General features: G+C 35.3%; 1 protein-coding gene across 2 annotated transcripts in view; it reads left to right on the top strand.

Annotated features, from left to right (window-relative positions):
* The first annotated feature begins 213 nt into the window (after positions 1–213).
* LOC309497185 (copine-8) overlaps positions 214–14,082 on the top strand; it is a 122,771-nt gene continuing 108,902 nt past the window's right edge. Inside the window, exon 1 of one of the 2 annotated variants that reach the window (XM_082167426.1) lies at positions 214–515. In XM_082167426.1, coding sequence (XP_082023552.1) covers positions 406–515 — 110 coding nt within the window. In that variant the 5' untranslated portion in view covers positions 214–405. The remainder of the gene's footprint in view (positions 516–14,082) is intronic. The other variant, XM_082167425.1, reaches the window with a different exon arrangement.

A 14,082-nucleotide genomic window follows, 5' to 3' on the forward strand; every position in this document is an offset into this window, starting at 1 on the left:
ATCATTATTATTACGTGGTAATAATAAAATGAAGAAGAACAAGAAGTATGGCATTAATGGAACTGTTGTTCTATCTGTCACGGCATTGTCAGTGTTAAATCTGTTTTGAGTCTCACATGAATTCACAGCGAAGAATTCTCCAAGTGTGGCACCATTCCTTCGCCCAAGCAGCACACACACACACACACACACACACACACACACACACACACACACACACACACACACACACACACTCTCTCTCTTTCTCATGGCCAGCAGAAGGGACGCCGTCTCTGTTACGGACTGACGGAAGCTCTGCTTTTCCTCCTCGCATTCTTCCCTAACCCATGAATTCACTCGCGTAAAGAGGCGTGAGTCTCCACACTCTTCCGTCTAAAGGGGTTGAATAAAGGAAACCTCAGCATGAATAGTATGAGCAGTTGCGGCTTCCTGAATATGGCGACGACAGGAGATTTTGACCCGCTCAACGCCACTATTCCTGCCACAAAAGTTGAGATTACGGTCTCGTGCAGGTGAGGAACGTTTATGTACCGCTCACACCCTTACCTACAACTGCCTTTTATTGACAATCCGCGTGATGTTTTACTAAAACATTTGGAGACGACACAATTACGCATGACATTTTGGCACAAAACCAGGTTATAACCTCGTCTATCTCCAAAATGTTATGCGTAAGTGTGTTAACGTGGTTTATATGTCATGAATATCATAATAGAAGAAATGTATTTCCACTGTACTTTTACTCTCGGAGTTTTTCGGACTGTCACTTTCTTTCAAACCATAACAAACACTATCCACGCCGCTTTTTCCGCTAGCTGTTAGTCAAATGCCTAACATAAGTTTTGTTTTGGTATAACTGTGTGGTGTTTTTCCGAAATGGGCTATTACTTCAGAAGTGAAATTGAATTTAAGGTGGACTTTGTAATGATTATGATTTGATTTTGAGTCTAGTCCAGTAAACCGAAAACACACAGTCGCACGTTTGTTTTGATCATGATGATGACGACTATCTATCGACTTCTATTGTTTTATACTGCACTATTGATATTTATTTCGTTAAACCTTAAGTCATAATTTGGTTTATTATGTTTATTGAACCCTCATTCAGGTTTGACTGTGCTTTAATAATTTGGTCTCCACAATGTAGAAAACCCCCTCACACTTGTTGTTGTTGTATTATGAATACGGGCTTCCGGTTGATTTCTATGATCTTACTTTCATAAACGTCTGCAAAACCACACGCACGTTTGAATCAAACATGTTTCCTTGATGATGTAAGTTGTTCAAGATCAGTTAATGAGATATCACATTATAACTCAAATATGTAACACTTCTTTACACATTCCTTGTCCTAAACACACTTGACATCTTTTAAAATAGGCTACTGTTATGATTCATATTTTGGTAGCACTTTATTTTACAGTCCTGCTTCCATGTACATACTGTACTTATTATAGTAATTACGGTAACACTTTACAATAAGGTTCATTAGTTTACATTAATTCATGTAATTAATAACATGAACTAACAATGAGCAATACATTTGTTTCAGTATTTATTAAGTAAGGGATAATAGCGAGGCGGTTGTTATAGCGAATAACAACCCCGACAGGCTGAATGGGACGCGGAGGGGTCTTGGATCAGCCTGAAGGGGTTGTTATTCGCTATAACAACCGCCTCGCTATTATATATTCATTATCCCGCTTATTACATGGCTACCTACAAAATAAATAAATAATTTGACACAAAATATTGATTTAAAAAGTAGTTTATTGATTTAAAAACGATTAAATTGCTTCCGCTAAAGAAAATAGTCCGTTCCGCGTCCATAGCAACGCTCTGTTTTTCATGGCAACGGTGTGTTATACTTCGCAGCGGTCTGTTATCAAGAAATTACAGACCGCATTCTACATTGGAATTCAACCAAGTCATGTAATAACTAATGTTAACTAATTAACCTTATTTTAAAGTGTTACCGTAATTACAATAATAAGGTAGGCTACTAAACCTGAACCTAACCATAACCCAGTAGTTATCTTATATTACCCAGTACTTTCTTAGGTAAGTAGACTGTAAGTATAAGTACATGTACTGTAAAATAAAGTGCAACCCATATTTTATTAATATATCATCATGATTGCTGGTGATTTACCTTTTGAACTCACCCTCCCACCAGAAGCGAGTCATTTTGGATAATGATTATTTCATATTTCCCAACAGCCTGGGTTTAGCTGTAAAATGATGACTTTAATAAAGTAGAAAAAACATATTTGGGAAAGTTATTGATTGTTGTGCATTAAGAGATTGTTCAAATGAATAATTTACGTGTAGGCCTATACGTTTGTGATGCATCTGGCTCCCCTCGCGTAAACAAATGCGAGCGGGCAGGAGCTGTCCGCTCAGCCGTTGTGAGGAGATGTTGACGGTGAATTACTATGCTCCGTGTCCCCTTGGGCAGGCTTGTGCAACAGGGAACACACACACATAGATACGCACAAACTAGAAGCTCTTTTGCAACACTGCACCGGGTGGGAAGGGAACGGTAGTGGTGCCATGGTTACGATCAGGTACATTCCTGTACTGTAGGGCCACTTTACCACTGTCACCATGGTTATCATGGGAGATGAGCAGATTGAGGAGAATGTCTGTAGTCATAAGATCACAGTAAAACCTGTGAAATAAAATGCAAAATTAGATGCATATTACATTTAGTGTTTAGTGTTATGGAGATTTCGAGGTCCACAGGTGTCGTGAAGTTTGCACTTTGAGGAAGTTGGCTTGTTTTTTTTTAGCTGTTAATTATGTTTCAGAGTGACCGGAGTTCAATTTTCAGTGTGAGCGGTTTCGTGTGTAATTATCTGAACTTGAAGCGCATGAGGGTGTTAGGTCACTGTATAATCACATACAAATTGGAGAATGGCTTTAGAATATCCAACCTGACTGGTTTACGCTAGTTAAATACACTGTAGTCTTTTTTAAAGGGCTTTATAGAGATGATTTAATTACAGGTTGTTGTTGTTTTTTTTCAAGTGGTAAGAAGTGAATACAGGATATATGTGGATAACAGATAACAGACATGTATTTTAGGTTATAATATATATGACTGTATATTATGACTGTATGCACGATTCTGGATAAAAGGAGAATCGCATGTTTTAAAAAAAAATTGTTTAAAATAGAGATTACGATTTTCTTAAGATTCTGAATAGATGACTAAACAAAATAATAGAGGTTCTCACAAAATGTTAATTGCTGCAGTCTATTTAAAAATGTTTAACTGATTTGAATGAATATTAAAAAAAAAAGTTTTTTTAGGTGAATGATTCAATGACTCCCTCATAAAGATTTTACTTGTTTCATTACACGATGAATCAACGTTTTTAAACGAATCTCTTTAGTGAATGATTCAATGATTCACTCATAAAGATTTCACTTGTTTTTCATTAGACGATGAATCAATCAATGTTTTTGAACGAATCTCTTGAGTGAATGATTCAATGATTCACTCATAAAGATTTCACTTGTTTTTCATTACACGATGAATCAATCAATGTTTTTGAACGAATCTCTTGAGTGAATGATTCAATGATTCACTCATAAAGATTTCACTTGTTTTTCATTAGACGATGAATCAATCAATGTTTTTGAACGAATCTCTTGAGTGAGTGATTCAATGAAAAATACACTTTTAACATTCACTTGTCGCCACCTACTGGTGTAACAGATACAATCTTCATTTAAAGTGTCAAGTTACTTTCAAAATGTGATTTACTCAGTGTTTATATCCGAGCTGTAAACTTTTATCCCAGTCCTTCTTTGATATTTTGAATTATTGTAAGAAATAACGATGCTGTGTGGTTGAAAAGAGTTTAATATATGACATAGCCGAATCGCTGTCATATTGGAATAAGATTGTGTAGATGTTTAAATCGAGATCGTTTAACGATTAATCGAGCAGCTCTAGTGTATATTTTGCTGTAAATTGCTGACCATAGAGAATTTAAGGGTAAAAATTGCATGTATATAAAATGTTAAATAGTTAAATAATATTTATATTATATTAAAATATTTAACTATTTATTTCAATAAATGTATTTATTTTACATTTACATTTAGTCATTTAGCAGACGCCCTTATCCAAAGCGACTTACAAATTAGGACTAAGTTCAGCGAGTCATCATAAAGAGGCAAAAGCAACAACAACGCAGGAAGTGCTCAAAATACGAAGTTCAGGTATTATTCAGAGTAGCATAAGCCTGATAAGTGATGTTTCAAAGGGAAAGGATTTTTTTATTTATTTTTATTTTATTTTTTAAAAAAAAATTTTTTATAAGGTTAAGTGCTCACGGAAGAGATTGGTTTTCAGCTGTTTTTTGAATGTTGTCAGGGATTCTGCATTCCGGATTTATATATTTAACTATTTATTTCATATTCCGATTCTGCATTCCGTATTTATATATTTAACTATTTATTTCATATTTTTTTTAAATAGTTGCATGCTACTGTATGTTATCGAGATGTTACAGTTTGAATTTCAAATAAAAAAAATGTTGGTAAGAAATGTTATTGCTAGTCATAGATCACTAAATGTACACCCAACATAAATGGATGTCATATGATTATATCTTTATCAATAAAAAAGGATTCTACGGATAATTATAATCGGAAGTTAAGGTTATATGCTCATTTAGCACATGGTCTCACAAACGTTGTAGGTCTACACGTTCTTCAGAGGGGGAGCAGGGACCCTCAGTTACATATTGTGTAAACTTGTTAGTTATAGTTGTTAGTTATTTTACTGTTCTGATCTTTTTTAAACCATTTTTTTCCCAATAAATATTAGTTTGAGATCAAACAATAATTGGTAGAGCCCCTGCAGTACTGCCACGGACCCCCTGTTAAAGACCATATAAACCATAAAAGCGAGTGGAAAGTTCCAACATGTTTACAGACATAGAGAATTATGCTTTTGGGAAACATGTCTTAGAGATTATATGACTATGACTAATATTCTACTTAATGCTTTTGGAAACTCAGCCTGAGTCAGTGTTACAAGCTCTTTCGTCTTGTATTGAATAATCAGTAACACAATGTAATTCAATTGAAATTCTGCTCCAGAGCACATATACTTGCATTTCCCAATGTTTATGGCTCTATTAAAGCCGGAGTGGGCAGTCTTAGATAGATAAGAATCCTCTTTGGACTCTGATTCCAATTATTGGTAAACAGCTTTGCTTGACACTGTTCATGTGTTTGATTCACAGAACTTACAATAGTTCAGTATTTGAGCTATAAATGCATTGTTTTATTATTATTATTATTTTTTCTTAATGTGTGTTATTTGAAGCCAAGTCATTCAGACAGGTCGTGTGTATTCCATGCAGAAGAATATTAGGTAACACTTTATTTTTCAGTGTCATTGTCACACGTAACATGTAACTACTGTAGTAATAACTATAAATTATGCATAATTACATGCAGTTAACCCTAAATCAAATCTTCATCCTAATCCTAACCCTATAGTAAGTACATGTAGTTAATTATTATTACTCAGTACTTGATTAGTACTTATGATTACAGTGTAATACTGACACATTGAAATAAAGTGTAAACGAATATTTTAATAGTAGTGTAACAGTAATGCAATAGAAAAGTTTTGTTTGTCTGCATGTTTTGGATGATTGACAGATGTTTTCTAGCAGTTGCTAGGCTACTCTAGGTGGTTGCTAGGATTTTTTTTATATTTATTTTTTAAACTTCCACCCCCCAAGTCTTTATACTGATCTCTAGATATGGCTTGTGGCAAAAAAAATAAAAAAAATAATTTCTGATATCTTATAGAGGTAATTACTTCACCTTCAACATGACAGAAACTCTTTTAAATGTCAAACGTAACTGAACATTAAACACTAGCGGCTCTTTCCCTCATAAAATTCATGAAATAACCCTTATTTTCAGATCCAGCCTTATGCAAATAATGTTGATATATAAAATTTCACTGCCCAGTTTTAGTTGCAACAAAATGCTAAAAAAAAAAATTCAGGTAGTGCCAACACAAATACACTTCAAAGTGGATTGAACTAAATAACATTAGGTAGTGACAAATGTTCAGCAATTGTGCTTTAGCTCATTTAAATTAAGTAAATTGTAAGCAGCAATAATCATTTTCTACACAGGACCGAAAAAGGTTCATTATTATTTTTGATCATACACAAAGACGTAAGGGACTTTTTTATATTAGTTGTTTTATAGTACATCGGACACTATGTTATTACATTGTAGTTAAATTGTATCAAATGCATTTTTTTTTTAAATGGAAGTATATATTTCTTAATATATTCAGCTCACATCTTTTTAATGCAAGTTACACTTTGCAGAATCAGCATGTTATGCAATCATTAATTTATGTCATATTGTTTTTCAGTTAATGCAATGGCTAAACTAACTGTTACAGTATAGTTGATACCAATACCAGTAAAATGTCACAATTCTCTATACCAACTTTGCAAAAACTGTTGGAATTATTTAAGGTTATTACTCAGTACTTATTACTTAAGTATTACTCAGTACTACAGTACTTAACTTAAATTTAAATTTAAATTTAAACAAAGCTACACTATTAATATCCCAATGCAGTCTGTTTGTTTTTACACAGTGAATTTCTGTGGTAAAAGCTTAACATGTACTGAACCTGGAGTATTCCTTTAGGAACACTTTCGGAGTTTCTCTTTTGAATAGTTTCACATTTAGGGAGGGACACTGTGCTTACAGAATCATCTTCTACTCAGTCTTAAGTCACTGAGATGATCCACTGAGATCCAGCCTGACAGTATCATGACTCTCACGTCCAACTTCATTAGAAGATGTTCGTCAGGGACGTTTTTAATAAGCTCTTGCTCAGGTGGAGGTGCTGGGGGTCTCATTTACTCTGTAACCGATCTGAAGGGTCAAAAGAGCAACTGTAGACCCAGCTGAGTCTAGTCTCTCTCTCGAGGTGGATTTCTCAACATTACTGCTCCGCAACCCAGTATCCTTAGATCACCTCGATTAAAAACGCATCCTTCATTTTATGCAAAATTTATTCAGGGAATAACCTCACATCAGAGAAGCCATGGTGGGTTCGCTTGGGCTTTTTGTTATTTGTTTAAAATGAATGGGAATGACACGCTCAAGCTCATTTGGATATTCTTAAAAACATCAAATTTTGCAACAAAAAAAACAATAAGGGTTTGGAATGACATTAGAATGAGTAAATTATGACAATTTTAATATTTGGTCAAGCAAATCCTTTAGATAATCACAACATCAGAGACTGCAGGTGGTTCGGAATTGTGTGTGTGTTTGTGTGTGAGAATCTGAGGGTGTGTAATTTACACGGTTTCCGGCCAGGAGATGTGTTTGATCCTCTGAGATGAATTGATTTAATCTAGTCCGTCCTAATTTTGTTTCGCAGCTTTACATATTTATTCACGTATTTGTATTTGTTTGAACCTGGGAGCCTGAGAGGTGTACAGTGGCATTAATGGAATAATTTGTTTTCTCACCTACGTGTTGTTCCAAACATATGACTTGCTTGCTTCTGTGGGACATAAAAGGAGAAATTTTGAATAATGTATGTATCTCATTCGGCATGCAACTATACAATGAACGAGGCCTGGAGCTTTTAAGCTTCAAAAAGGATGCTTAAACGAAGTCCATATATGGCTCTGTACTTTATGTCTTCTGAAGCCATACAAGAGGTTTTTGTGGCGAACTAATCATGAATCATTCAGGGGAGCATTTCCTGAAAGTCCCCCTGTGGGGAAAATCAAGCTTTTAATGTTGTTTATATGAATATGTGCTGTTTTTAATATGCTTTAAGACAAACCATGTGCAAATTCATAAGTCAAATTCATTGCTGAGTATTTACTCTTTAAAACTGCAGTGAACTAAAGACTGTTGTGAATTGTGGCTTTTCGAGTGGAGGCGGGGCTAATTTGCATATTCATAGAACCACGTATACTACATGAGGCAAGGTTGTAGAGTTACATTCAAGCTACTTTAAGGCATGAAGAATAATTTTTTTTAGGAAAAAACTTTTAAATATGTAATTTTGGTGATCAAAGATGAGTTTTAAGGGATACAATTATTGACTACAGGGGGACTTTGATCGTGAGTTTTGTCATTACCAGCATAGTTCAATGTATCTGCGTTTCTCGTTACCATAGTTCCAATGAACATTCACAAACAGCATCATAAAATGATGTGGTCGGAACTACAGCTCTCGACCTTGGTGAAGTTTCTTGTTAAGATGACATGCAGACTTAAATAGTTCATGCTCTCGAGAAAAATAAGCAAGCTATCTCGCAGTATGTTCTACTGTATATCTTTCATTCCCCATATATGTTACGTCAGCCAGTAAGAGCTGTGAGTGTAAACCTCACTCCCCTTGCCTCAAGAGGTGTGTTAGCGACTGACGCTAGAGGCTGTGGTCTTTAGCGCCCTTGTTAGCGCGCCCGCCTCCCACGCCAGAGGCCCTGGTTTGAATCAAGAATCATTTGTCAAGAGAACGGAAGTTAAATGTGCTCGGAGAACCCCAGAGTATCATGAGTTCTCTAAAAGGGGACCTGTGATTAAATAAAATGTCTGAAAATAAAGCAAAAGAGCAGAGAACAAAATATCGAAGTATTCCCATGTACTGTTTTGTTATTTACAGCAATAATCTGGCATTAATTCAATATCGAACCGACAGAAGTTATTACTCCACCATCTGCGTAATAGCATTAACAAAATTTCTATGTTGTTGAACCAACGTGGTTGTGACTAACTAGTTATATTCTCCAATAATACATCAAGTTTAACAAGTTACAAGTTACGGTAAACACACAACTGATTGGTTTTATGAACCAGCTCAACTGGGTTGAAGATCTGACTCAAAAGAATTAGGCCTACTTCTATCAGGAGTTCTCTTGAAAGCATCACAGATTTTGTTTGAGGATTTTCTTTGAATAATGAAAATTTCGGCCTGTTGTCGTATGAATTCAAAAGACTTGCAATATTGCGCACAAGTCATGTGGACTACATTTATGATAAGTTCTTGGTGCTTTTTGTCATTTTTTAAGTTTGACAAGCTCAGTTCCCATTCACTTCTGATTATATTGGGGGGAAAAATGTCCAGGAGACAACAGAAAAAAGATTGTTAAAAGTGTTTGGAGTGACATGAGGTTGAGTATTACTGACAGAATTAAAAAAAGTTTGGTTAAACCACGGTATCCCATTAAGCAAAGAGTTTCTTGAACTTTACAGACACTTTTTATGGGTGTTTAATTGCTTTATTCGATTCGCCATGACATCACCCGATATTTGTCCCCAGACAATGATGAGAGAAATCACACTTCTTGGAACTGTATGGAAAATAATTTGCTTTCTGTTTATAGAAGCAAGGTCTCACTCAGAGGTCAGAACCGGAAGTAGGCTTGCTTTCGGTCCAGATGTGGCTGCTGGACTTATCAGTAGCAGAATGCATTAAAGCATGCAGAATGAAATGAGACTAGAATTGAAAAAGTTGCTTGAGGGCATCTGGAAGTAGATCCAGGTGCTGCTGTAATGTTGGAACTAATGTCTGCATATTTCCATGCTTTCCCCTCTCCCTGTGCGTGTATTTTGGTGTCTGTGTGATTTTTGTCTGTATATCTGCAATAAGGGATAAGAGCTGTTTATTTGTTCTGTAGAACAAACATTGTTTTCTCTGAAGCGGCTGATGATGACCTGCCCAGGCGGACTGTGTGATTGGCCCCTTCTCAAACGCTCACTGGGTTTCCAGCAGTCTGTCGAAGCGGTAAATTCTGGTTGCTATGTGACTCATTGCGTTGGTGAACCTCTGTTGGTCTACTGCTCCCCAGGCTTGATTGGAGATTTATACTGCACTGGATGACACATTACTGTGCTGCTTTGCTCTTCCTTGCAAGCCGCCAGCTTCAAACCGGAGGTCACCCTTTAAATGAAAAAGGCAAACCTTGAGTAAAAGGCACATTTTTGATAAATTTAAAGGGATACTATTTGGCCTATGCCATTTTACGAAGTCTTGATTTTGTTTTTGGGGTGTACTAGAATATGTTTTCATACTTAATTGTTCAAAAAACACATTATGTTTCACATATTTTACATTATTACTGCTCCTCTCTCCCCAGTCTAATGCATCGTTTTCAATGAAGCCCCTCCTTCCATAATACAAAATGTGCTGTGATTGGTTAGTTGGCCCATAGTTGTGATTGGCAGCGCTTAGCGCGTGTTTGGGAAATGTCATGCCCCGTCATAACCGCAAGCTCTTCTCAGATGTAAATATTAACGATGGCGTCAATTTCATACCATTTCAAGCCCGATTCAGACCCTGACAATTTTAACGAACAAGAGGATTGTGCTGAAGGGATTTCAAGCATGGATTTTCACAGGACGTTTCAGTTAAATTTTCTTATAGATACTATGTTATCCCCCATTTAATCATATTTGTCGGAAAACTATGGTAATACAAACAGTAATCAATCACAAAATCATGGATCATTTTCCTAAGGGACAGCAAAAAAGGAAGCTTCCGAAAGCTGTTCTCCATAAATTGAGCAGCGCACAGACAAACTTTAATAATGTCCAGGAACAGTGTTAAAAATAAATGTTAACCTTTTTAAGTTTGTCAGCCTTAGGACAAACCTTTTCCTGGGTGTAAAAAACAGCGACAACAACCTTTCCTCTTTTCTGAAGCAGCCCAACATAGCCTCACCCCCTTTGTCGCGTGTTCCCGGGGGCAGGGTTTATGTACATTTTAGGGTTTGCCAAAAATGGCATTTATAGTAAAACACTTACAGTGAAAGTCTATAGGGCAAGATGTGACTACTTTCTTAGCTGGATGTCAAATGTACATTTTCAAAAGTGGTTAACTAGCTGGTTTTATTGAAACCCTGTAAAATAAATTTTTTTGGGATCCACCGTACAGGATTCAGACATTTCCTAAGGGGTGCTAACACAAGAAACGTACTGAAATCAGAGCAGAAATGTGCAAATTCACCAAAATAATGGTTTAATTAATCTATTGTATTCCAAGGGTGTTTAAAATACCCTGATGGAGCAGAACAGAGTATAACAGAAACGATAAGTCTTGGTTTTATTGGTTAGACATGCACTGCCAATTGCGTGAGATGCTGAAATAAAAAAACAGCTAGATGTTAAGTCTGTTTTAATTTAGAGATTTGTTTTTTAATTCATTTTCAAATTATTTATTTCCAATTTATTGAATATAAATTCTAATAAATATAAAGTATATATATATATGTTTACAAATAACAGTTGGTTTGGCTGTGACTAAATTTTTTCAAGAAACTTTACTGTAATTCCTTTTGGTGTTTGTTCCAGTAAAAAGTGGTTTAACATGAAATAGTAAAGGGTATGTGCTTGCTGTGAACAAACACATTTTTCAAGAAACTTTACCGTAATTCCTTTTGGTGGAGTTTGTTCAAGTAAAAAGTGCTTCAAAATGAAATAGTAAAGGGTAGCCTATGTGCACATTCCGTCTGTGAAAACGTTTAAAACGCTCCCTTGTCTTTTGCTGTAAAGCTAAAATGTTTTTGAGTGTGAAACAATGGCGTCTGAATTGCGTATGGACCAGGCTGCTCTGAACTGATCTAACTGTGATATTTTTGGCACCACGATCTGTCACGACAGCAGGAAGCCGCTCCATTGACCTTTAAGGCCATAAAGATCACATAATGGGTTGTATTGAGGAAAATGAAAAGTGTGTCTGAGTGTATTGAGCAGTGACAAGAAACCCGCTGAGCTAGAGCTCAATACGCTGTATAAGGAAGACTCAGGCAGGCTGTACAGCAGAGAACACACTCTGCAGTCCCAACGACTGACAGTATTTAATCAATGTACATTTTCCTCATTGGCTATGGGCCAAGAGCTTTTGGAAAGCAACCTACAGTTTACTTGTAAAGACTTCCGTCTTTAAAGCAAAAAACACTTTATTGTGCATCTTTTAAAAACACAGTGCAGATTGGAGACATTATTGATCAACATAACCATTAAGAACAGCAACTGTAATGATCAAGCATGCTACATAAATGCATAATGACCTTGTGCTTATTACATCTGAAGAATGAATGCTTTAAATGCTCAAGCTCTTGAAAAATTTGGGTGGAATCTGTTAATGTTCTTTATCCTTCATCAGCAATAAAAATGGTTCCTCTGTGTCATTATCGTTATAGCCATTCTCATAGAATTAGAATGTTTATTAAAACTTAGTTTTAGTTATAGTTATCATTACAGTTAACGTCGTTGATGTGAACGGGTCTTTAGAATAGGGAATCTCAAGAATTCGAAGTATTGCTGTTTAGACAGTTTCGCTAAGTTACTTTATGAATGTATGTCATACAGCGTTTAGAAAAATGTAACCTTTATGGTGAAGACAAATAAGCTTAAACGTTAAAAGCAACATATTTCCACAGAGCGCTTTGCTTTCTCATAACACGTCTTTTACTTGTCTTGAGATTTCAGAGAAGATATAATGCTGAGAGCTTTGGCAACAATGTCAGAGAATGAACTATTCAAAAAACTAGACGGTCAAAACATCTAAGAAAAACTACATGCCGTAGCTGTGCTTGATCACACATTTCTGCCCCTTGATGTGAAAGTCCGACACCTTCTGGAAGCTTCCTGGTGTTTCCAGTCACTAGAAGAAATACACTGGCAGTGTTATGAGCAAGCAAACAATGTCCTCAGAAGAAAAAATCAATGACCGCAGAAACCAATTATGACACACACATGGCTCAAATATCACAGAGAAATCATGCATTTTATGAAAGATATGACATCTGTATTTTACAGGCAATCCAGAGTGGCTCATTATACTTATTCGCAAATTAGTTCCATGTCCCTGCATATTTTCCAAATCTATCTTCATTTCCAATTGACTAATATAAACAAAACATATATTATAATTTCAAAAATAATATCAGGGAAAACCCTAACAACATTTAACGTTCTTTGCTCAAATGTAAAAAAGTAGAAAAAAGTATTTCGACGGTCCCAGCAAATTATGAGAAAAAAAAGCCATGCAAAAGCTGTTTTTACACTGTAAAAAAAATTAGAATAATTCTAAACATTTATTGTTTTATCCTACAATAAAATACTACTAAAGTCTTTTTACTTCAAAATGTCATGGTTAATTCAATGTGTTACTTGCCATTATTATTTGTGACATTTACTAGCAATTTCTAAGTGAAATGTTTTTTTTTTGTTTTTGTTTTTTTTCGTAAATACTGCATACTTTAAAATAGTGAATAGTATGTGAGTATCCTATTTTTAGGTAAAAAAAAATCAGGAATAAAAAGCGAAAACAATAGTATATATATATTTTTTTAGTAAGTGATTATTACTATGTAATTACTACATAATACGCAGTGTATTACATGTGTAATACACTGTAATGCTAAATGTGGCATATGGAGTAGCAATAAAGAGCAATAATGCTTCTTAAACTCAAATCACACACAATTGAAAGCATTTTTTAGGGTGGTTTAGCTAACGAATAAACATGTTGCATAGTAAACAAACCGTATTAACTCTCGCTCTTGAGAACTCTAAGCTGGGACTAAATTTTCCAAATTGAGCATTACAATTTATTTGACCTGTAATACACTGGGAATTATATAGTAATTATATAGTAATAATAATCACAACCTAAATATTCATCAATTAATGCCTCAAATAATTTTTTGGGTCATTTTTGTACCCCTAAACATTAATTTTGTTTCTATCCATAACTGCAGAGCTGTGCTGAATAGAAGCACATTATTGTCTGGAATCAAAATGATAAAAAATTAGGGTTTCACACCCTTTTAATATTGTAGTACATTGGTACCTTTTTCTTCTGCCTGTATACCACACAATCCTACCCATTGTGTAGTATATTAGGATGTCAAGCCCTCTATTGAAAGCAGAGCATCGCACTTAAAACCTCTAATTGGTTTTCAATAACACTCACTTTAACCTTGAAGGTGAATGAGTTCCCCTGTGGGGAAGCACAGATGTTGTGCTGGCATAAACCCGTAA

Source organism: Leuciscus leuciscus (genome assembly GCF_965113295.1).
Source record: "Leuciscus leuciscus genome assembly, chromosome: 4".
Taxonomy (NCBI): domain Eukaryota; kingdom Metazoa; phylum Chordata; class Actinopteri; order Cypriniformes; family Leuciscidae; genus Leuciscus; species Leuciscus leuciscus.